The 25,880-nt window shown below is 44.0% G+C and overlaps 1 protein-coding gene across 4 annotated transcripts; it reads left to right on the top strand.

Moving 5' to 3' along the window:
• Positions 1–25,880, top strand: GNPDA2 (glucosamine-6-phosphate deaminase 2). Of its 4 annotated transcripts, none has more exons than XM_040335000.1 (7): positions 1–101; positions 4,430–4,582; positions 16,382–16,483; positions 18,566–18,748; positions 21,324–21,508; positions 22,198–22,372; positions 25,252–25,880. In XM_040335000.1, the coding sequence occupies exons 2-7, from the start codon at positions 4,459–4,461 to the stop codon at positions 25,308–25,310; spliced, it is 828 nt and encodes a 275-aa protein (XP_040190934.1). In that variant the 5' UTR covers positions 1–101; positions 4,430–4,458; the 3' UTR covers positions 25,311–25,880. The 4 variants fall into 4 exon arrangements, with proteins under 4 accessions (XP_040190934.1, XP_040190936.1, XP_040190933.1 ...); XM_040335002.1 differs by having other exon boundaries at positions 17–101; positions 4,413–4,582; XM_040334999.1 differs by lacking the exon at positions 1–101 and adding an exon at positions 108–305.

The following is a 25,880-nucleotide window of genomic DNA, read 5'->3' as shown; positions in this document are numbered from 1 at the left end:
CAACCAAAGTACAACCAAGAGACGTCGGGGCACGCTGAGCGCAGCGTGACAAGCAGGTCATGTGATCGGTGTCAGGTGACCCGCTGGCAGAGACTGTACAGGTATGGGAATCGCTGAGGCAGGCTGCCGGTTCGGGGTGTCGCTGTGTGTCATGGCGGTGACATGTTAGTTCCCGGTAAAGGAGTGAAGGGGGGAGTCCCTTGTGTGTGTGTGGAGAGGCACTTTGTACATACAGTGAGCACACGGAGAGCTTGCTATTCCAATAAAGGGTGAGGCTCAGTGAATGAGCCCCCCTCCCTCCCCAGGTGAGGATTGTCATCGCCTGTCAGTCATTATGATGCACAGTACAGGCCTGGAGAGAGCAGACTGTCCTTATAAGTAGTGCTGGGACCTCCAATGTAGAGGAGGATGCCTTGTCCTGAGGAATGAGCCCCGGACACTCAGTGATGGAGAGTGAAGGTGGAGGACAATGATGACAGGGAGGTGAGCAGAGGATCTTGGTAGTCACATCAGGGTTCCCTATAGCAAGAATATGTTAGATCAGGGGTGTCCAACCTGCGGCCTCATAGAGTTCAGCTTTGTGCCCCGGACCTGTCTGTAGGAATGGCGGCGATTCTGTGCAAGAATAGCAGCCCCGGAGGGCCGACACAGACAAGCCCCGCCCATGCTCATCTGTAGGCATACTATGCAAACATAGCTGCAGCAGCCTACATTGCCAGGCAAATGCATGTCTGGAGGGATGCCGGGGCTTCCATGTTTGTAATATCACCGGCAGCAGGGAATGCTGGGCACCAGGTAAATAAATGCTGCATGGCCAGATCTGGGGGTTGTTGGGGTGGGCTGTGTCACTCCCCCAGGTCACTGGTGCAGTTTGGTTTAATGATGGACAGGTAAAGGGAGTATGGGTGGGCCGTGTTCTATACAGAGACATTGGACTCTAAAGTGACATACACGCCCTTGCACTTTTCATGCAGGGGGGTCTCATTATTATTAGGGTTGTCCCAATACCGAGCATTTGTGCGAGTACTTGTACTCGCACAAATGCTCCCGATACCTGGGATGGGAGTGGCAGCTTTTAATAGGGGCGGAGTCAGCATGCGAAGCCAAGATCGAGTCCTCAAGCAGGTAAGCTGGCCTGGCAGAGATGCAGGGTCCATCTGCATCATCCATCATGATCGGTGGCTGGAGCCGTCACATTCGGTAACTGAAGTGACGCTCCGTGTTGCCTTCAGCGCTTGGACATCCCGACGCCCATCTTGGTACGCCCCAAACTCGGCCACATTAAGCCAGCAGTGGACATCTTGCTACACCCAGCCTGAACTATATGGGCTGGGTGTAACAAGATGTCTGCTGCTGCTTTTATGCGGCCGAGTGCAGAGTGTACCAAGATGGGAGTCGCAGGCAGCATAGCAAAATACTAGTTTAGTTCTTTTCTTCTCATGTCATTTATTTCAGTGGCCATAAGTGCCAGCCACCTGTCAGTGCTCAGCTGTCGGTGCCATTTGTCAGTGTCCATCCATTTGTGCCAGCCATCAGTCAGTGCCCACCCACCAGTGCCACTGTCAGCCATCAGTGCGTGCCACCTATCACTGTCAGCCATCAGTGTGTGCCACCTATCAGTGCTGCATAATCAGTGCCAGCCTATCAGTGCCCATCCATCAGTCCCGACTCCCAACCATCAGTTAGTGCCACCTTTTAGTACCCATCAGTCAGTGGCATCTATCAGTGCCAGCCATCAGTGCGTCGCTGTCCAATGACATTAAAAAATAGTATCGGTACCGGCGAGTAATTGGGGGGGGGGGGGGGAGTATCGGTACTTGGTCTTAAAAAAGTGGTATCGGGACAACACTAATTATTATTATACAGGATTTATATAGTGCCAACAGTTTGCACAGAGCTTTACATATGTGTACATTACTATACAGGAGGAATCAGAAGGCCCTGCTCATAGAGCTTACAATCTAGGAGGAAGGATCAAGTGATACGAGAGGTAATAACTGTGGGGGATGAGCTAATGAAGTAAATGAAAGTTCAGTTGTTAGGTGGAGGCAGGATAGGCTTCTCCGAAGAGAGAGATGTTTTCAGGGATGGCCTAAAAGAGTTGGAGATAGTCGGATAGATTGGGGTAGGGAATTACAAAGGATGGGAGAGGCTCTGGATAAGTCCTGTAGGCGAATATGGGAGGAGGTGACAAGGGGACTAGAGAGCAGGAGGAATGAAGAGGACGATTATGTTGGTATTTTGAGATTAGGTTAGTGATGTGGATGGGTTTCTAAGTTGTTAGTATTTTGAATTTCATTTGTTGAGCATCAGCCAATGGAGGGATTGGTAGAGAGGAGTAACAGACGCTGAGCAGTTGGTAAGGTGGATGAGTCTGGCAGCAGCATTCATGATGCACTGAAGGGGATGATGGATAGTCTATGTAATGCCCGGTACACACGGTCGGAATTTTCCGATGGGAGCTTTTCATCGGATATTCCGAGCGTGTGTATGCCCAATCGGACTTTTTCTGTCTGAAATTCTGATGAACTTGGAGAACATGTTCTCTATTTTTCCGACGGAAAAAATTCCTATTGGAAAATCTGTTCGTCGGTATGGAATTCCGACGCACTGAAAACCATGCATTAAATGAAGCAGTTAAACCAGGGGTGTCCAAACTTTTTTCAAAGAGGGCCAGATTTGATGAAGTGAACATGCTCGAGGGCCGACCATTTTGTCTGACATTCTTTGAACCATTAAAATTAGATCTAAGTGTGTTCGTCTGAGCTCTAATACACTGCCCAACAAGAATTCTCTTGCCTTTGTGGCTGTGTGGTGAAGAGATGAGCTTGGGCGTGTTATTTGGATATACTTTATATATTTCTTTTGTGGCCCCAACGAATCCCAGAGCGCTGCTTAGGACTAATGCCGCGTACAGACAGTCGTTTTTTTGTGATGAAATAAAACAACGTTTTAAATCATGAAATAAAACGACGTTTTTGAAACTTCATTTTCAAAAACGACGTTACCTACACACCATCGTTTTTTCAAAATGCTCTAGCAAAGCGCGGTTACGTTCAGCAGTCTTTTCCATTGAAGCTAGCTTCATAACTTGCTTCTGAGCATGCGCGGGTTTAAAAATGTTGTTTTGCCCACACACTATCATTTTCATTGACACAAAAAACGACGTTTTGAAAAACGACACAAAAAATTTAAGCATGTTCGATTTTTTTTTTGTCGTTTTTCAGAAGACATAAAACAACGTTTTCCCCACACACGGTCATTTTAAATGACGTTTTTAAAAACAATGTTTTTTTTCATCACAAAAAACGACCGTCTGTACGCGGCATTAGGATGAGCTTGGGCATGTTATTTGGATATATTACGTATTTATCGGCATATAACATGCATGGGCTCGCCATTGCCATGAATACAGCCTTACCAGCCTTACCATTGCCATGAATGCAGCCTTACCATTGCAACCAATGCAGCCTTACCATTGCAACCAATGCAGCCTCACATGTGCCATGAATGCAGCCTCACATGTGCCATGAATGCAGCCTCACATGTGCCATGAATGCAGCCTCACATGTGCCATGAATGCAGCCTCACATGTGCCACAATTGCAGCCTCGCATGTGCCATGAATGCAGCCTTACCATTGCAACCAATGCAGCCTGACATGTGCCATGAATGCAGCCTTACCATTGCCATCAGTGCAGCCTGATTGATGCCCATCTGCAGCCTCGGAGGGAGGGGGGCGGGACGAGTGCCAACAGATTACAAACAGGGGAATTTCTTGTTTACTCTGTGGCCTATTTAATACAAAGTTCCGCCTCCTATGATAGACAAAACAGTCATCCAATGGCATCCCAGGAGACGGGACTTCCAATACAGACGGTGCTGAGTAAACAGGAGATTCTCTTCATGTAATCTGATGGCGCTCGTCATGCACCTCCCTGTCCCCTCCGATAATAACGCTATATATCGTTTGTGGCCCTGGGGGCCACAAACAATATATATATATATATATATATATATATATATATATATATATATATATATATATATATATATATATATATATATATATATTAATATATATCTCCAAATCCCCAGGGGGCCATATTAAATCAACAGGGGGCGTGCATTTGGCCCGCGGGCCGGACTTTGGACATGCCTGAGTTGTGACAGCCAGATACCCTGACATTCCTTGATTCGTATCTCCTACCGCAAGCAGTGATGGTGAGATCCGTGTCTCCACGTAGCGCACTGGGACTGTAATGTTTGATTGTCGCTGCGACAACCCTGTACGTTTCGACGTAATCAAAATCATCAGAAGGCGAGATTTTCCAATCCCTGGTGCATAAAAATAAAACATTTCTGTCAAGTTAAAAGTGAGCAAATTGTATATTGAAATTCACTTGTTTTTAGCTCTTTTCTGATTGCAGATTGGGAGCCGTATGCTGTGGAGACCAACATGAGACTAGTAATTCTGGATGAGTATTCCCTGGCGAGTGAGTGGGCAGCAAAGTACATATGTAATCGTATCATCCAGTTCAATCCGGGACCAGACAAATACTTCACTCTCGGATTACCCACAGGTTATACCCCTTCAGTTTTATTTGTTTTTGTTTTTATAGTGCTGTTTATACTGTTTTAGGCCGGGTTCACACTATTTACGGAGCTCCTCGTGAATTGGATGCGGGGAAACCCACATAAGTGTGAACCCAGCCTTATTCTTTAGGCTTGTTCCCACATGCAGCAGCCCATGCTGCCCCTCTATCTGTGTTGGATCACTTTTCAGAAGGCGTTTCACAGGCATTGAGGGGTGATATGTTGTTTCACCCTAAAAAGGCAAATGCTGAACCAAGCCACCACTGAATGTTACATACAGTTTACTTTTTTGCCCTGGCTGTGAAGCAAAGCATCTTGGGCAAGGCATGTGTACACCTCGGAGGGGTGCTGCACGCCTTTCCTTAGGTGGGTGGTAAAACTGAGCTCAATTGCTTTTGCTGATCCCTGGCTGTGTGACTGAGCCTTTTAATTGTAATTTTTATAGCAAAGAAAAAAGATAATTAAAGTGGTTCAGAACTCTAAGGATGGGTTCACACTATTGCTGCAGGCTGCTCACAGCACGGGGTCCGGTGCGTCCCTGTTCACTGTTTCACTGAATTTGAACCTGAAACAGACCAAAAGATGCACAGGACCCCTGTGCAATTTTTCACCGGAGTCGCAGTGGAGATACGCAAAGCCGTTCCATAGAGAGCCGATCACAATCTCCTACCATGTGAATTGGATGCGGGGGGAAAACCACATCCAATTTGCATAGGTGTGAACCCAGCCTAAAGGTTTTTTTTTTCCCATAAAGTAGTTGTAAAGGCAGAAGCAGGAAGCTATATGGCGGGAAAACATTAAGTGGCTGATTTCTTTAACCACTTAACCCCCGGACCATATTGCTGGTCAAAGACCAGAGCACTTTTTGCGATTCGGCACTGCGTCGCTTTAACTGACAATTGCGCAGTCGTGCGACGTGGCTCCCAAACAAAATTGGCGTCCTTTTTCCCCCACAAATAGAGCTTTCTTTTGGTGGTATTTGATCACCTCTGCGGTTTTTAGTTTTTGCGCTATAAACAAAAGCGACAATTTTGAAAATTTTTTATATTTTTTACTTTTTGCTATAATAAATATCCCCCAAAAATATATAAAAAAAACTTTTTTTCTTTATCGTACATCACGGGACACAGAGAAGCATAGTAATTACTATGTGGGTTATAGAGAGTACCTTCAGGTGTGGACACTGGCACGCCCTTAAGGCAAGAAGTTCCCTCCCCTATATAACCCCTCCCATACCGGGAGTGCCTCAGTTTTTTGCCAGTGTCTAAGGTGTTGGTCACGAGTGAACATGTGCTCCAAGGAGCTCCACTGGAGGGATCCATATTGGATGTAAAAAGCCTCCATGAAATCCGGATCCGTCCAAAGTGCTTCTGAGCCAAAGTGGACGGTACCCGGGCCCCGGTTAAGAAGAACGGGGTTTGGCCTTTAATGCTTCTCTTTGAGAGCTGGATCCTGGTTATTCAGTACTTTGGTCAATTTCCTAATACCAAAAGTTTACTGACAGGGTGCGATATGGGTCCAGGGGTGTGGTGTTCCTGTCCATGGACCCCGGTCCCTGAAGGTCTATAGACGCTGCTCTCCGTGATGGGTGAAGATTGGACTGTCTGTTATGCAGAGTCCTGCAGCGTTGGATCAGGTAAGTGAAGGTGCTTCAGGACTTGGTCCTAGGAGTAACCTTCCTTTATTTGAGCCATTATGTTTGCCTAAAGCTAACTGTCTGTGCTTCTCCTATATGGTCCTGTGTGTTGTGGGGAGGAGGGGTATCTCTAGTCAGGTAGTTAGCCCCTCCTGTGCAGGGTAAAAGCAGAAAAAAGTTGTCCAAAATGTTTGGCTTCACTTGGCTTACCTGGTTCTCACATGGAGCTGTGGTGTTCCATCCTCATGCATGAGCGCGTAGCGTCATGCGCGCGACATTGATGTGTCTTAGGCGCACGCGCGCGCGCAACTGAATTTTTTGTACGCTGCTTCGATGCGCACGAATGTGCGCGGCGTGCTCCGTGAGATGCGTGTGACGACATGTGCGCGCGTGCGGCTACGTGTGCGCGCGTAGCCTCGTGGTGCACGCCTAGCAGCGGTGCGCATGCGCGCAGGGGGTCTATCTCAGCTGTTCTCTATGAGACTTGAGATTACAGGACAGAGCAGGTCAGGTGATACACCTAGTCCTTATATGCTCCAGTCCACCTAACTGGTTCTGGCTGACGGTGGACACAGAGATCTTGTGCACATACTTCAGTATTTAGTACTGGTGGTGGACAGTGACATTTGCTTAAGGCGCATAGTGGGCTCTGCACCTTGCCAACCATCAAATAGCAGCGTCAGTGCTGGTCTATAGGTTCGCAAGTAGTTGCAACTATTGTGAGTACCTCAGCTTTATCATGGCTAAAGGCTCAGGGACTAGAAGCAAAAAAGCAAAGGGATCGCCATCTGGCTCAGAGGATCTCGGGCATGCTCCTGCGGCTGCTTCCTCTCCTGAAAAATTGAAGGAGGCCCAGGGTGAACCATCAGGGCTGTCAGATGCCTGTTCTGCCCTTGTCCCACTTGCTCCAGTTTTTTGTAACACAGGAGGCTCTGGCCTCAACTATGGGGGGTCTGGAGCAGAGATTAGCGACCTTGATTGCATCCTCTCTCTCAAGGGAAAAACGCACAAGGTCCCCCTCTCCCTCTGAGGAGTCCCTCGATTTGGGGCATGCATCCTCAGAAGAGGTTGATTTACCCTCTGGAGATCTGGCAGAAGGTCAGCTGGAAGTAGTGGACTCTGAGGATTCCACTTTGGGAGAACCCTTTTCGGCGTCGCAATCCGAAAAATTGTTGGTCCAGTCCCTCACTGAGATGGTCCGTTCGGCCTTCAAGTTGCCACTTTCAGAGCCAGCTTCAAGTGCAGTCTCATCTTTAGGCTCCTTAAAAGCTCCTCAAGCTAATTATTCCTTCCCGGTTCACCCCCTGCTGGAAGGGCTTATCTACAAGGATTGGGAACATCCAGATAGATATTTTCTTCCTCCTAAGAAGTTTTCGGTTTTATACCCCATGGAGGAACAATTCACTAAAAAATGGGGCATCCCCAAGGTTGACGCAGCTGTGTCCTGCGTAAACAAATCTTTGACCTGTCCAGTAGACAATGTTCTGGTATTCAAAGATCCGACAGACAAGAGATTAGAGACTTTATTAAAAACCTCTTTTGCTTCGGCGAGAGGAATAACCCAGCCTGCAATTGCGGCTATTGGGATTTGCCAGGCCTTGAAGGACCAGTTTAAAGGGGTCTTAAAGGAATTGCCGGCACAACAGGCCCAGAATTTGGCTGAGTTTCCCAGAGCATTATGTTTTGCCATAGATGCTATTAAGGACTCCATTCAGCAGTCCTCACGTCTCACTCTCTCGCTAGTTCATATGCGCAGGTTACTCTGGCTGAAGAACTGGTCTGCTGAAGCCCCGTGTAAAAAATTACTGGCGGGGTTTCCCTTTCATGGAGAGCGTTTGTTTGGGGAAGATCTGGATGCTTACATTCAGAAAATTTCCAGTGGCAAAAGTACACTGTTGCCAGTAAAGAAAAGGTTTAGGGGGTTCCCCCTCCTTTAAGCGATCCTCCTCTCCTATCCCTAGTACTTCCGGTACCAGGCAGTTCCGACGGCCTCCTGGACGATTCAATACAGGTGGGAAGCCACAGGGCCAGCCTCAGGCTTCCAAAAAGCCTTGGAACCGTAAGCCACAGGCCAAGCCAGCAACTAAGTCAGCATTATGAAGGTTCTCCCCCACTCAGCCGGGTGGGGGGAAGGCTTCAGCTGTTTGCGGAGGCTTGGCTAGACAGGATCCAAGACAGGTGGGTCCTCTCTACGGTCTCCGGGGGCTACAAGCTGGAGTTGAGCGAATTTCCTCCGCCGCGCTTCTTAACCTCGAACGTCCCAAAGGACCTCGGCAAAAGAAGGTCCTTAGCATTGGCCTTAGATCATCTGTTATCCCAAGGGGTAATCAGAGAGCTGCCAGTGGAAGAACAAGGTTTGGGGTTTTATTCCAATCTCTTCACCGTCCCCAAACCAAACGGGGATGTAAGACCCATCCTGGACCTCAAGGCCTTAAACAAGTTCCTAAAGGTCCAATCATTCCGGATGGAATCGATCAGGTCAGTGGTGGCCTCCCTGCAAGGAGGGGAACTACTAGCGTCCATCGATATAAAGGACGCATACTTGCACGTTCCTATCTTTCTCGACCATCAGAAGCTGCTTCGCTTTGCGGTAAATCAGCGCCACTTCCAGTTCGTGGCCTTACCTTTTGGTCTGGCCACCGCTCCTCGTGTTTTCACGAAAGTATTGGCTCCACTGTTAGGCTACTATGGATATGCCTTAGACCTTAGATAGGCTATCTAGACGACCTATTGGTAGTAGACCGGTCAGTGGCCGATCTAAACTTAGCGGTACACAGAACCGTAAAATTTCTGGAATCCATGGGTTGGGTTCTCAACCTGGACAAGTCAGCCTTAATGCCTGTGCAAAGGCTCGAATATTTGGGTCTACTCATAGACACAAAGCTAAAAAGGGTCTTCCTGCCCCCAAGGAAGTTCGAGGCTTTAAGAGAACTAGTTCAACTAGTCAAAGCAAAGCGTCAGCCTCCCATTCGCCTCTGTATGAGGTTACTGGGAAAGATGGTAGCCTCGTTCGAGGCCGTCCCATTTGCGCAGTTCCACTCAAGGGAGCTTCAACATGCCATTCTGTCCGCTTGGAACAAAAAGGTTCAAGCCTTGGATCTCCCTATGTCTCTCTCCCGGTCAGTCCGGCAGAGCCTTTGTTGGTGGCTGGTTCCCCGGAACCTGCTAAAGGGGAAGTCCTTTGTTCCCGTGACATGGCAGGTTGTGACCACGGACGCCAGTCTGCTAGGCTGGGGTGCAGTCCTGGGAGGTTTGTCTCTCCAGGGGAAATGGTCAGCCTCCGAGAGGTTTCTACCCATAAATCTGCTGGAAATTCGAGCAGTCTGTCTAGCCCTGTCAGCTTGGTCAGACAGGTTGAAGGGTCTTCCGGTCAGGATTCAATCCGACAATGTCACTGCCGTGGCATACATAAATCACCAGGGGGGCACAAGAAGTCGTGCAGCCCAAAGAGAGGTGAATCGAATCCTGACCTGGGCAGAGAAATATGTCCCATGCATTTCTGCAGTGTTCATTCCGGGAATAGACAATTGGCGAGCAGACTACCTAAGCCGCCAACAGGTGCTTCCAGGGGAATGGACTCTTCACCCCGACATCTTCCAGAGCATTTGTCAGAGGTGGGGAACACCAGATGTCGATCTCTTTGCATCAAGGTTCAATGCAAGGGTGGGCAACTTTCTGTCCCGGACAAGGGATCCACTTGCTTACGGCACGGATGCACTGGTGTTCCCATGGGACCAGTTCTCCCTAATGTATGCGTTTCCTCCGCTGCAATTATTACCCCGTCTTCTTCGCAGGGTAAAGTCGGAAGGAAGACCAGTGATTCTGGTGGCTCCAGCGTGGCCCAGAAGGGCCTGGTTCGCGGACATTGTAAGGATGTCCGTGGGGCAACCATGGTCCCTGCCGCTTCGGCCAGACCTATTGTCCCAGGGGCCAATATTCCATCCTTCCTTACCGTCTCTCAATTTGACGGTCTGGCTATTGAGTCCCATATCTTAAAGAAAAGGGGTCTCTCTAATGCGGTGGCATCTTTGATTAATGCCAGAAAACCGGCATCCAGACTTATCTATTACCGAGTTTGGAAATCTTATGTGGCCTGGTGCGAGACCAGGGGTTGGCATCCCCGGAGGTATCTCATTGGCAGAATTCTGGAGTTTCTGCAGTTAGGGGCGGACATGAAGTTGGCCCTAAGCACCATTAAGGGCCAGATCTCGGCCTTATCGATTTTTTTCCAAAGGCCACTAGCTACACATTCCCTGATCAAAACCTTTTTGCAAGGTGTGATCCGGCTTAGTCCACCAGTCAAGATTCCCTTGTGTCCATGGGATCTGAATCTGGTCCTTTCTGTCTTACAGAAACAACCATTTGAGCCCTTGGCTCCTATTCCTTTGGTCCTTCTGACCAGGAAGGTGATATTTTTGGTAGCCATAACCTCCGCCAGGAGGGTTTCGGAGTTGGCGGCCTTGTCTTGTAAGGAACAGTACCTTATATTCCATAAGGATAGAGTGGTCCTACGGCCCCACCCGGCTTTCCTACCTAAAGTTGTTTCGAAATTTCATTTGAATCAGGATCTTGTTCTCCCGTCTTTTTTCTCAGAACCTAGTTCTGCAAGGGAGAAGTCTTTACATACGCTAGACGTATTAAGAGCAGTTAAGACCTATCTTAAGGCTACTGCTCAGGTCCGGAAAACTGATACATTGTTTATCCTGCCAGAAGGTCCCAGATGTGGGCAGGCAGCGTCGAAGTCCACTATCTCCAAATGGATTCGGCAGGTCATTACTCAAGCCTATGGCTTGAGGGGAAAGGTTCCCCCGTTTAAGGTTAAAGCACATTCCACTAGAGCGGTGGGTACTTCCTGGGCAGTGCATCATCAAGCCTCCATGGCTCAAGTCTGCAAGGCCGCGACATGGTCGTCTGTCCATACTTTCACTAAGTTTTATCAATTGGACATAAGAAAGAATGAGGAGAGCGCCTTTGGGCGCAGTGTGCTGCAGGCTGCAGTTTGATTCCTCATGTCTGATGGCGCCCGGCTTATTTCTTGGGGTCTCCCTCCCCTCATAGCATTGCTTTAGGACGTCCCACATAGTAATTACTATGCTTCTCTGTGTCCCGTGATGTACGATAAAGAAAATAGGATTTTTATAACAGCTTACCTGTAAAATCCTTTTCTTTTTGAAGTACATCACGGGACACAGAGCACCCGCCCCTCTTTTGGGGTATTTGGGACACTTATTGCTTGCTACAAAACTGAGGCACTCCCGGTATGGGAGGGGTTATATAGGGGAGGGAACTTCTTGCCTTAAGGGCGTGCCAGTGTCCACACCTGAAGGTACTCTCTATAACCCACATAGTAATTACTATGCTTCTCTGTGTCCCGTGATGTACTTCAAAAGAAAAGGATTTTACAGGTAAGCTGTTATAAAAATCCTATTTTTCCTCAGTTTAGGCCGATACATATTCTTCTACATATTTTTCGTAGAAAAAAAATCGCAATACGCGTTCATTGATTGGTTTGCGCAAAAGTTATAGCGTTTACAAAATAGGGTATAGTTTTATGGCATTTTTATTAATATTTTTTTTTACTAGTAATGGCGGCGATCAGCTATTTTTATTTTTTATATTTTTTTTTCGGTACTGCGACATTATGGTGGACACTTTTGACACATTTTTGGGACCATTGGCATTTTTATAGCGATCAGTGCTATAAAAATGCATTGGATTACTATAAAAATGCCACTGGCAGTAAAGGGGTTAACACTAGGGGGCCCGTGCGAGAGCGACGTATAGCTATGGGCTCTCGTGCAGGGGAGCCTGGTGGTCGGCAACCAGTTAACCACTTAAGGACCAAGCCTCTTTCTGAGATTTGGTGTTTTATCATTTTTTTTTGCTATAATTTTTTTTTTAGAAAATTACTTTTTTAATAAAAAAAAATAAGGAAACAGTAAAGTTAGCCCATTTTTTAATATTGTGAAAGATGTTGCGCTGAGTAAATTGATACCCAACATGTCGCGCTTCAAAGTTGCGCCCGCTCGTGGGATAGCGACAAACTTTTACCCTTAAAAAATCTCCATAGGCGACATTTAAAAAATTCTAGGGCTAGAATAATTTCTCTCACTTTAACAATCGCAGCGATGCCTTGCATGTGTGGTTTGAACACCATTTTCATATGCGGGTGCTACTCACGTATGCGTTCGCTTCTGCGTGCAAGCTCGTTGGGACGGGGCACCTTAAAAAAAAAAAAAATATTCTTTTATTTATTTTACTTTCATTTTTTTTTTCTGCCCAGAACTGTACTGGAACGCATCAAACGTGCTAATGCGCGTGCAGGAACGCATATGGAACTAATCTGGAGGATTTTATATATAAATTATATATAATTTTTTTTTTTTTATATAATCATATTGTGTAAATGTTTTAAAAATCTGCTTTGTTGTGTATAATTTGAATTGTATATGTGTATGGGGAGCTATATTTTCTCATTACATATACAGGATTTGCTTTGTGTCTTTCAGTGCTACACGTGGCCATTTTCTAGGTAAATTTATTTCTAAAGGTGCTATTGACATAAATTTGTCACCACATGTTGGTAACAATCCTTGCAATCCATACATACAAAGAAACCAAAACAAAAAAGTTCAGAAATTGAAGCGGCGTTCCACCCAATAGTGGAACTTCCACTTATCCGTCTCCTCCTTACTTTGGTGCTACATTTGGCAGCTGTTTTTGACCGGTTCCATTCCCCACTTCCAGAGACAGCGCCACAGCACTATCTCTTGGAAGTTTGGCCCTCTCCTCCTTCCTCCCCGCCTGGCCAATATGAAAGCGCAGCAGGAAACCGGCTGCGAAACCGAAAGGCTTTATTGCCGGGTTCCCTTACATGGAATGGTGGTGGCTGCACAGCTGATACGAAGATCGGCTGGGGTGCCGACATTGCGGGCTCCCAGGACAGGTAAGTGTCCATATATTAAAAGTCAGCCGCTGCAGTATTTGTAGTGGGGGGCTAAACTTCCTCTTTAAAACGTGTGTAATAAAATGGAATGACACGGGGAAAGCATTGATTAGGCTACGCTTTATTTAATACTCCGTACAAAATCCTTTGGTGATGACAGCTTCAGGACACCTCGTGTATGGAGAAACTAGTCTCATGCATTGCTTGGGTGTGATTTTGGCCCATTCTTCAAGTCTTGAAGGTTCTGTGGGCCTATTCTATGAACTCTGATCTTTAACTCTTTCCAAAGATTTTTCTATTGGCTTCAAGTCAGGTGATTGGCTGGGCCATTCTAGCAGCTTTATTTTCTTTCTTTGAAACCAATTGAGAGTTTCCTTGGCTTTGTGTTTGGGAATATTGTCTTGCTGAAATGTCCACCCTTGTTTCATCTTCATCATCCTGGTAGATGGCAGCAGATTTTTATCAAGAATGTCTTGGTACATTTTTTTCATCCTTTCTTCAATGATATGAAATTTGCCAGTACCGTATGCTGAAAAATACCCCCACACCATGATGTTCCCACCTCCAAACCCCACTGTTGGTATGGGGGTGTTTTTGGGGGGATGTGCAGTGCCATTTGACCTCCAAACATGGTGTGTATTATGGCATCCAAAGAGTTACATTTTGGTCTCATCTGACCAGACTATATTCTCCCAGTATTTCACAGGCTTGTCTAAATGTTGTGCAGCAAACTCGAAACGATCTTCAACATGCATCTTTTTTATTTTTTCCAGCAGCAATGGAGTCTTGCGTGGTGAACGTGCATACAGGCCATGTAGGTTGAGTGCATGACAATTGTACCTGCTATTTCCAGGTCTTTCTGAAGCTCTCCGCAAGTGGTCCTTGGCTCTTGGACAACTCTCCTGATAATTCTTTTCACTCCTCTGTCAGAAATCTTGCGAGGAGCACCTAGTCGTGGCTGGTTTGTGGTGAAATGTTCTTTCTACTTCCGGATTATGGCCCCAACAGTGCTCACTGGAACATTCAGAAGTTTAGAAATCCATTTGCAACAATAAGGGTGGAAAGGTCTTGAGAGAGCTCTTTGCTTTTACCCATTATGAGATGTTTCTTGTGTGACACCTTGGTAATGAGACACCTTTTTATAGGCCATTAGTTGAGACTGAATCAGCTGATATTAATTTGCACTGACAAGGGGCAGGATTTATTTCTAATTACTGATAGATTTCAGCTGGTGTCTTGGCTTTCCATGCCTTTTTTGCACCTCACTTTCTTCATGTGTCCAATGCTTTTTCCCTGTGTCATTCGATTTTATTACACATAAGTTAATTTCTGAACTTCTTTTTTTAGTGTCTTTGTATGTTTGGATTGCATGAGTTGTTATCGACATGTGGTGGATTTTTCATGTCAATAGCACCTTTAGAAATATATTAACCTAGAAAAATGGTGACGTGTTCAATACGTATTTTACCCGCTGTAAGTCAAGCCTAAGTGATTGAAGACAATGCATTTTCGGACTGATACCTTAATTGGTAAAGTGTATATATAAACCCCAATGTTACACATTGCAGCAGTCCTTTTTGATGCAGTGGCTGCATTAGTTTTCTTTTTCAGGCTTTTCTTCTTTTATTTTCACAGGGTAATGTGGCAAATAACACATCTCCTGTCCCAGGGTGGCTATTTATTCCTGCACTAAATCTATAGAAGTGCAACTCAGCCTGGACTTAAACATGTCTGCTTTTGTATTTTTCCATTACGTAGGAGTTAATTTAGATTTATAGAAGGGAGAAAAAAAAAAATACAAATTCTGCAGTTCAGCCTACAGTAAGTGACAAGTACTGGCAAGATCAGCAGGTATTAGCTGTACTTGCTAAAACATTTCTTAGCCTGAAACCTATAAATGAGTGCAACCGACACATCCTAAGACTAGTAAGCTGCAATATACTACATATGTTTTGCTTTTAGGAGGAAGGCAGTGAATGTAAATTGTTTGCGCCCTCTAGTGGCTAATCTACAAATCTCTAAAATGACCAAGCTTGTCAAATTGTGAAAACCGCATGAAAATTTTACACTGAAATGATGTATTCAGTAAAAATACACGATCCTGTCTCTTTAAAGGATGGCACATTTTTTATTTGCTTAGTATTAAATAAGCACTTCAGTATATTTGTGTTTTCTTGTTATTCAGGCAGCAATAAAAAGTATACTTTATTTTTGTAATTCAACTTGACTCTGTTTCTCTTGGTTTTGTGTGAGAGTAGGGAAGGGTTAGTCCTCTTTTTTTTTTTTTTTTTTTTCCTATCTGTCCTTATAGGGATTTACCCCATAGTCACTTCTCTAGTAGGTGAAGGGATGAAAGCATTATTTTTGTAGAATGGTGAAAGTTTAGAACCTTTGCCAGAAAAGTATGAACCCAAACTTTTTTTTTCCTTTATGTATACATTTATACTTTCTAAGGCCCCTTTCACACTGGGGCGTTATTCGAGCGAAGCCTCATCTGCAATCCCAATGTGCGGGTAAAGCACTGCTAAGACCCTAACGTATTTCAGCCAATCTAGTACTCCAATGCATGTTTTTACATGCCATGGACAAGTAGTCTTCCATAACAATGACATACAGAACATGGAGCAAAGTCTATTTGAAGGGAACCAAAGTCCACTTTTCTACTTTACTTTGTGCAGACCCCTTCACAAACCCCTTTTTGCAGTGCCTCAGTGTAAAAAGGGTAAGGCGTTTTTACAGCGCTTTCAATTCATTTCAATGGAGAGGAGTGTTTTTTTTCAGCGCCCAAAAGCTGCTCCAAAGATGCTGCTTGCAGGACTCAGTGTGAAAGGGTCCATTGAGATGAATGGAGAGTGTTTTAATAGCGCTATTTTTACCGCTAAAACGCTGTAAAAACGCTTCAGTGTGAAAGGGGTCTAATAATTTATTTGTGAGGGGGTCTGCACAAAGTAAAGTAGAAAAGTGGACTTTGGTTCCCTTCAAATAGATTTTGCTCCATGTTCTGTATTTCATTGTTATGGAAGACTACTTGTCCATGGCATGTTAAAACATGCATTGGAGGACTAGATTGGCTGAAATATTACACCATACTGTCATTTGTTGATGGGTGGCGATTGTGACACGATTAAATTTATGTTTTAAAATCAGTTTTTTATATGTGGATTTGGATTTATTTTATAGACTGTGTATATTTGTTTTCTACAGGCAGCACACCATTGGGATGTTACAAAAAACTTATTGAGTACCACAAAAATGGGGACTTATCCTTCAAATATGTGAAGACTTTTAATATGGATGAGTATGTAGGTGAGTTGGTACAAATTGTGTGTGTGTGTGTGGTGTTTGTTTCCTTTTTTATTTATTTTTTTATTTGATCTCTGCCCTTCTTTGCACTGAAATGACTGTAACTGGATACACGGGGACTACTGACAGTATAACAGGGAGATTGGGCCAAGAAATATTTCCAAAATAGAATTATTAGTTTTTGATTAGTGTGCCATGGTGATGATCTATTATGAAATCCATTCCAAATAACAAGGAACAACATTTTGGCTTACTGTCGGTTTTTAATTGATCTGTGTTTTTTTTTTTTTTTTAGGCGTTGATAGATAGAAAATAATACATAGTATAGTATAACATTATTATATACTATAAAAAAAAAAAAAACTTTAATTTTTATCAAACGGTTAGAACTCTAAGTCAAAATAAAACATGCCGCAGCACAATAATGGTATGAAACTAGTTATTAAAGCCAAATCCTAGCAATTATTAAAGTGGTTGTTAACCCACCAATGTAACTACACTATCCTCTCTGGTTATGTATGCAATATCCCCCTGTGATTGTGCTTTATAAAAATAATGCAGTATATGCAGCGGGCACTGATCTGACCCGCTGCCACTCTCAGCACGACAGATGCAGCGGGCAGAGCGGAGGATCCCCCACTGACGTCAGTCAGGAGGGGAGGAGAGAGGTGGCCCCGCCTGCTGCAGCTGTAATGCGAGAGGAGAGGCTCGAGGGGGTCAGATCAGTGCTCTGTAAACAAGATATATACTGCATTATTTTTATAAAGCACAATCACAGGGGGATATTACATACATAACCAGAGAGGATAGTGTGAGAAATTTATAGAAATTAGAGCAGCCGGAGCGGAGGGGGCGGGCACAGACATGGAGCTGACAGGTGGGGAGAGAGCACAGAGGACACAGTGGATGACAGAGGCATGTAATCTGACCACAGTGTCAAGGCTCAGCAGCCATGTTACACCATGGTCAGCATACAGAGGGGAGGGCAGAAACTGGCAGAATCAGCCAGGTGATACAGAGGACCAAATTACACAGCACAAGCACTGTAACATGCTTTTAAGGAACAGGATCTTTATTTTTTTTAGGTTAACAAACGCTTTCAAGCTGGTATTCATTTTTTAATTAGACAGTACTGTATTTATGTAGTACAAAGCTTTGTGTGTTTGTACATGAATCTGCCTTGTTTCAGGCTCCTGATGACTCTTTCACATAAGCATGGAGAGTGAAAGTCAGCAGTGTAAGCCATCTGGACCGTGCTTTATAGGAAGGTAGCATAAAGGAAAAAACCTAAACTGTGTGCTGCCACTCCCTTTATTGTTCAATCACAGGTTGGGTGGAGGAGAAGTGACCGGGTACACACAGGCTGAATGTCGGGAGATATTTACCAGTCAAAAAAAAGCGGAAGTTTAACAGACAATTTTCATATATTCAGATGGGTGATTAACTTTACAATGATTACAGAGAATAGAGGGTGTTGTATTGTGCACACAGAGGATGCTCCAAGTTAAAACACTTGACTTGAACCTTATCTTTAGTGCAAATCTACTTCTAGACCTCCTCTCAACAACCAGAATACTGACCCAAACTGTCCTCCTGATTCTACAGTGGATCCTTAAGAGTAGCAGTCTGTGAACTGTCATTGCGGTTTTGTATTTAAAGCGGAGTTCCACCCAAAAATTGAACTTCCGCTTTAAGTGCAGGTGACCCCCCTGCCTCTTTTTGGAGGAATCCCGCTCCCACTTCCTCCTGGGGCTCCACGACATCGGAAGGAAGATCACCTCTCTCCCCCTCCCAGCAATTTTCTGGGACACGTCGCAGATCCCAGAAGATTGCCCGGCCATTCGCAGCACGGCGAAAGGCATTTTTTTTGGCAGAACTCCACTTTAAAGTATATCTAAAGCCAGAACTTTTTTCTTACTTTTAGATTGATGAAGTGATAGGACCGCGGTCAGGGATCCCCATTGGGGAGAGTTGTCCTCTTTCTATGTCTTTGTTACCATTATCACTAGGACAGAAAGTTAAGGGAAATACAAACATGTGAGTTTCTGACGTATACATCTAATGTAATCCAAATTGTGTTTATAGGACTTCCCAGGGACCACCCAGAGAGCTACCATTCATACATGTGGAACAACTTCTTCAAACACATTGATATCGACCCGAACAATGCACACATCCTGGATGGAAATGCAGAGGATTTGCAGGCCGAATGTGAGGAGCTTGAGAGGAAGATCAAAGAAGCTGGTGGCATTGAGCTGTTTGTTGGAGGTATTTCATGAAACTGTGTTATCATTGTTGTCTTTACACATCTTTGTCAGGGTTTTTATTGTTTTGCACAATAGGGGTAAAAAAAATTTACAACATTACCGAAAATGTACTTATGTGCCTGCAACTTTTAAGATTCATATCATATTTTCTATTCCGACTTGTATCTGCAGTTTTCTTTAACATGGATGTTGTGGCAAGAACAAAAGCATAATCTACCCTGCAAATGCTGCTTTTACCATGTAGATGCTGTGAGCTGCACTGTACAAAGTTTCCACCTACAAACAAGGTTCGGTCTTGCAGGTGCTTTGTATGTGGAGATTATCCATACAAATCGGATTCCGTCCAAGCGGATTTGCCTGCTTAGTAGGGGATTTCTCCGCTGGTCCCCGCTGAGCAGGCGAATGACAGGTCCGTTTTCACCCTGCTATGCAGAACAGACACAGCCTGCTGTTCTCTATGGGGCAGTCGGATGGAAACAGACTGCCTGTCCATTTCCATCCAATCCACCAGACGGATGGGGGAATGGTTCCCCATCTGTCTGTTTTTGGTGGACCAGATTGGACGCCAGCGGACATATTCCTGCTGACATTTGCAGCCCCATAGAGAACAATGGGTCGTCCGATTGGTCGGGTCTGCCTGAAAAACTGAAAGGTGGATCCGATCGGTCTTCTGGTGTGAAAGGGGGGTAACGCACCTTTAAGCCCCCACACCAAGATCATTTCCACTCCTCCTTCCCACCACCCTAAACCTGATCTAAATGCCTTTTTTAAAAATGTAACATTAACCACTAGGGTACCGCACGCCGTCAAATGACGGCGGGCGGAATACCCTATTGTTCTGACAGGACGTCATATGACGTCCTGTCATTTAAAGCCTCTAGGGCGCGCGCGCACCCGTCGCGTCACTGGGAACACAATGCGCGTGCCCGATGGCCGCCGGGCACCCGCGATTGCCCAGTAACTGAGCAGGGACGTGGAGCTCTGTGTGTAAACACAGAGCTCCACGTCCTGCCAGGGAGAGAGGAGACCAATCTGTGTCTCTTGTACATAGGGACACAGATCGGTCACCTCCCCCAGTCACCCCCCTCCCCCTACAGTTAGAACACTCAATAGGCTACACATTTAACCCCTTCCCCGCCCTCTAGTGGTTAACCCCTTCCCTGCCAGTCACATTTATACAGTAATCCATGCATATTTATAGCACTGTTCACTGTATAAATGTAAATGGTCCCAAAAATGTGTCTAGTGTGCGATGTGTCCACTATAATGTTGCAGTCCCGAAAAAAAAAACGCAGATCGCCGCCATTCCTAGTAAAAAAAAAAAATCATTATGTCCCCTATTTTGTAGGCAATATAACTTTTGCGTAAACCAGGTTATTGCGATTTCTTTTTTTCTTTTTTTTTTACCAAAAATATGTAGAATAATACGTATCTGCCTAAACTGAGAATTTTTTTTTTTTTTTAAATGGGATCTTTATTATAGCAAAAAGTAAAAAATATTGTGTTTTTTTTTTTTTTTTTTTTAAATTGACGCTTTTTTTTTTTTATTATTTATAGCCCATAAAAAAAAAAAACGCACAGGCGATCAAATACCACCAAAAGAAAGCTTGTCAATTTTGTTTGGGAGCCACGTCACACGACCACGCAATTGTCAGTTAAAGCGACGCAGTGCCGGAAGCTAAAATCTCGTCTGGGCAGGAAGGGGGTGTATGTGCACAGTAGGCAAGTGGTTAAAGTGGTTGTAAACCTCAGATATGAAATATGAACAATGCATATCCCTCTGGTATGTACCTGCCACTATCCAGAGCACTGAGTGTCATTTCTGTCTGCTGCTTCGTTCCATACTGCATGAGTGGCTTCTGAAAGGTTTTTCTGGTACAAGGTAAATAAAACTGTGGCAGGGGAGGAGCTACACCTGATTTATAAATTTTAATACGTTTTAAATAAAGTCTGTAATTCAAACAAATGTAGAGGGGGAAAAAAGAGAAGCCTGCAGATAAACGGATACAATGTATGTAGAAAGATTTGTTTCATCTCTGTTTTTTATTATTTATTTTAATAGACCTGTGCTGGCTTTGCAGTCCTGAGGCGATCAAAGTGCTAAGCACATTTATTTCTCTAAAGCAGTATGGCCGTATTCCAGATAATTCTTGACATGACCCTTAGGCCTCATGCACGCTGAAGGTTAAAATGTTCTAAAAATACCAGTAGCTTAGCAGTGAGTTTTTCAATAGCGTTTTTAGGGTTTTGCTGCGTTAGCGTGTTTTTTGCTTTTTTTTTTTTTTTTTTTTTTTTTTTTTTCAATGGATCAAAAACAAAAAACTTCTCTACGAACCCACTTGGTTTATTTTTTTTTTAAGCCAAAAAATGCCTCAGCCAAAAACTGCTGATGACAGCCTATGTGTGCATGGACACATAGGATAACATGATTGGGAGTTTATTGACTTTAGAAAAAAAAGCCAAAAATGTCCAGTGTGCATGAGGCTTTAATGGAAACCTTCGTTCTGCAGTTTTCTCGTGTATATTTAGCCAGCTTTATATTCTTCCGCTACCAAACTTTTGTCTTGTCTCCATAGGTATTGGACCGGATGGTCATATTGCCTTTAATGAGCCCGGGTCAAGTCTGGTATCCAGGACAAGATTAAAGACTTTGGCAATGGATACTATTCTGGCAAATGCTAAATATTTTGATGGAGATCTTTCTAAGGTCCCGACAATGGCTTTGACAGTTGGTGTGGGTACGGTGATGGATGCCAAAGAGGTAGCGGTGTTATGTTGTATTTTAAATGCATTGTATTGTAATCTTACTTGGAATAGTATCATACAGCGCAAGTGTTTTTTTTTTTTTTTTTTTATCTTGGGGCTTTTCATCTGTTTTGTAATTATACTAGGGAATTTAGTGCACCATTTTGTGATCTGCACATATTGGGGTTAATTTACTAAACTTGGAGAGTGAAAAATCAGGTGCAGCTCTGCATAGCAACCAATCGGCTTCCATGTTTTATTGTCAAAGCTTAATTGAACACGCTTAGGTTAGAAGCTGATTGGCTACTATGCACAGCTGCACCAGATTCTGGGTGAACCAGTTTTAGTAAATCTGCCCCATTGTGTCTTGTCCAAATTTCAGCACAGAACCATCTGCATTGAGTTTGGATGTCATTGCTTTATTTTTTCTCTTATATGAGACATAAAGAGAGAGGCAATTTCCCTAATGCAATATACACAGAAAAAACAAAAAGTTTTAACAGACTAGGCTAAGGGAATCCTAACAGTTTTGGGGAGACCGCTGTCCCTTTCAAACCTACTGTGGAAAAACCATAGATGGTGGTGACAGTCAGAGCTGGATTGATTAAAACAAAGAGCAAAGACTTAATCATGTTGAAGTTTATTGGAATGCTGAAGTTTTCTATTTTGTTTGGTCTAATAGACATCTTTGTTTTATCCTGGCAGGTGCTGATCCTTATTACAGGTGCACATAAAGCTTTTGCCTTGTATAAGGCTATAGAAGAAGGTGTAAATCACATGTGGACAGTATCCGCTTTCCAGCAGCATCCTCGCACTATATTTGTCTGTGATGAAGATGCTACATTAGAACTTAGAGTTAAAACAGTCAAATATTTTAAAGGTGTGTATGGCCTAAATGAGGTTTTCTTTATATCCCAGCTGCATGTCTCTTGGCTGTTGAAGTGAATTAAACACGCAGAGGTTTTGAATGAGCGAGAACACACAACTATCCATGCTATCATTTAAACCTTATAGTGCAGACTGTGCCCTAAAATGTAGAAGTATGCCAAATGTTTATTTCCAGCACATAAAACATTTTGTGACAATTAGATGGTGTTTTAGGCTGGATTCGCACTTGCAGTTCACTGGTGTGTGATAAAGTAATTGCAAAGTCAAACTTTTTTTATTTATTTTTTAAATAAAGATGTTATACTTGCCTGCTCTATGCAGTGGTTTTGCACAGTATGGACCTGAACCTCCTCTTTCTTGGTGGTACCCCAGAGGAAGCTACTGCCTCTGGGGTACCACCTGTGGGCTTTCACCTGGGCAGCGCTGCCTGTGTCCATAGAACGTTTCTGTCCCGTTCCCAATGTAGAGTGATGGGGGGGAATGAAGGCATACCTAGCAAAAAGTCAGCAAGCCTGGGACATTTTACAGCACACTGATTTAATAGAAATGCACTTATCGTGCTGTAACAACTTGGGGATAATACCAATGGTGATTAAAATAGACTGTAGCGTAATGGCAAAAAAAAAAATCTGCCAGGGGTTAAACCTCTTACGTGATCCAACATATAAAAAGGTTTTGCTAGAAATGGAGAATCTTTTTTTATGCAGGTAAAAGTTTTTCTCTTGTTATTAAGGAATAGTGTGTTCTCTGTTCTGTTGTAATGTCCTGCTGGAAAAAAAAATTGGATCCACAGCACTTTCACTAAAATCTTAAACAATGGAATTCAAAGTCTGTGCAGCCACAATCCCAGAAGCATATCCTCTATTAGGCTTGTCTAATTACAAACAGATCTAAGGTGGAGAGCGCATTATGGTTTGTTTTAGCTGTACTATACACCTGCCAATGGTAACCGTGTTGCTCCATACATATTATGCAAAAGAGGAGAGGTGATCACCATGTCACTGGACCCAGTATACTGGCCGCACCCCTATGATATAGAACAAATGGTTGTTCCCCCCCTAGGATGGGACTTTGAAAGCCAGACACTTTGATAGACATGCGTACAAAAGTTTAAAAACATGCACTGAAGCGTATTTATCGGGGTATACCGCGCGCACCCCAAGCTTAGCAAGGTAGTTTAAGGAGAAAAAAAAAAAAACTTACATTTTTGCCCTGCCTCCATCGGTGGCCTTGTCCGGCGTCCGTCTGCGGCCTTGCGCGGAGTCTGACCAGCCTTGTGGGTGTCCGTCTGCGGGATTGCGCGGGGTCCGTCCAGCCTTGTGAGTGTCCGTCTGCGAGTCCATCCGCACCTTGCCCGGGGTTGCAGCTGAGTTTGTTTTTGGATTAGGCGCCTCGGCTGAGCCGAGAGGAGCCAGATTTCCTGTGTGTTCGGCTCCTCTCGCGTGACTGCGGGCCGAGCGCGCAGTACACTCAGGTTGGCTCTAGGCTGCGGCGCTCAGAGACAGCGGGGGATCGGCGTATATCACACACCCACTATTTTCCCCTGATTTTAAGGGGGAAAAAAGTGCGCGTTATACACAGATAAATACGGTATGTAACATTACAAGCATCAACAAAACGTATAGCAAGAAACAATGACAATTCAACTCTCCTATGGATGGAGATCCCTGGTACCCAACGTGTTTCCGGTATACAACCTTCATCAGGGGTGTGTACGGTCAAAATTCTTTACTCGATATGAGCTCAGCACTCAGGATATGGAGTCACAGGACCTTAATAAGGCAACCTATATTTTTGCTACTTTTGGATTTTTGTGTTATCCTGTCAGTATTCAGCTTGCATTATCGGTGAAGGAGGTTTTTCAACTATTTTTCACTAGTTGCACATTTTATCATCATTATTATTTATATATTTTTGCACGGATTGCACCCCTGTTTTTTTTGTTAATAAGGCAACCCCCCCCCGACTCAATGGATGGCTCCAAAATAATTCATGTATATCGCTGTAATGGCTCTTAAATATTCCCATACAGCAATCAGTCTGCGTGGTTGGTGTTTCCCCCTCCTCATGGTGCCTGAGGCTACCACGAGGAGGGGAAACGCCAACCACGCAGACTGATTGCTGTATGGGAATATTTAAGAGCCATTACCACGATATACAGGAATATTGAGTAAAGAATTTTGACCGTACTCACCCCTGCTTGATATCCCCTGATGAAGGTTGTACACCAGAAACGCGACGGGTACCAGGGATCACCATCCATAGGCGAGTTGAAGTGTCATTGTTTTATTTGTTGATGCTTGTAATGTTACGTACTTGAACAACATTCACCTCGGTGCATGTTTTTAAACTTTTGTACGTATGTCTATCGATATTTTCTACTAAAATAAACATTGTTTCTATGCATATCACAGTGTCTGGCTTTCAACGTCCCACCCTAGGGGGAACAACTGTTTGCTTCATACATATTAAGGGCCTTTTTACCTTGCAAAAAAAATGTTCCCTTTTAAATCCTATTGCACTCTTCACACTACCACTGCCGGTATGGTGCTATCTGAAAAGTCCTGCAAGCTGCACCTTTTGGTGTGGTTTTCGAAACCGCAGCTCCCCATTTATAATGGAAAATGAGGCAAACTATCGACTGTGCTTTGCGTTTTTGGTGCATCTTTAAATCATGGGTCCATTTTTTTATGGGTGTGGGCAACTATAAAACTCCTAGAAAACGTACTGGAAATTTAGTTGCATATGCATTTTTACCTCGCTTTTGCTAGGGAGCAGTGTGAAAGCAGCCTTAGGATTAAACTATATTTGGTATCATGAATTGTGTATGTCAGCATCAATTAAAATGCTTTTTTCTTCTTCTCTTCCAAGGTTTAATGCATGTACATAATAAACTAGTGGAGCCAATGCTCAGCATGAAGAAGAACTGACATCCTAGATGGGAGTGGAGCTATGGAAATGCAGCTTTCTGACAAGTTGCTATGCAATTTGGTCTCCAAATGTGTAAAAGTACTGTATTGCTAAGTTCCAATCTCTGCTTAAGTCATTCCATATTACATTAAATATGTCAGGTGCAAGGCTGCACAGAACATGTGCTTGTTTACTTTATACAATACCTGAACTGCCATCAGAATTGGTGTCCAAGGTCATCAGATGTTGCCTTTTTATTATATAATGTAAATATATTGCTGCCTCCTATAATGCCAGTTAAAAGCTGCTATACAAAAATTATTTTACATGCAGCTTTTGCCTTTTACAGACATGCAAGCTTTTTATAGAATGTCTGTAGCTTACCACATTGCTATACATTAGTGGGCAAGCTCTACACGTCTTGCTTGCTGCATATTTTGCTCTTTTGTTGATGACTGAAGCGGTTACCATTTTTGTTACAATTTGTTATGTTTTACAGACATGTTAACATTTCCAGAATATTATTCTGTAGCCAGTTTTCTAAAGAACATTATTTGCAATTGTCTTAATAAACAAGTTGCCTAATAAAA

This window comes from Rana temporaria, chromosome 1 (assembly GCF_905171775.1).
Source record: "Rana temporaria chromosome 1, aRanTem1.1, whole genome shotgun sequence".
Taxonomy (NCBI): domain Eukaryota; kingdom Metazoa; phylum Chordata; class Amphibia; order Anura; family Ranidae; genus Rana; species Rana temporaria.
This window is presented reverse-complemented; position numbering and strand designations above follow the sequence as displayed.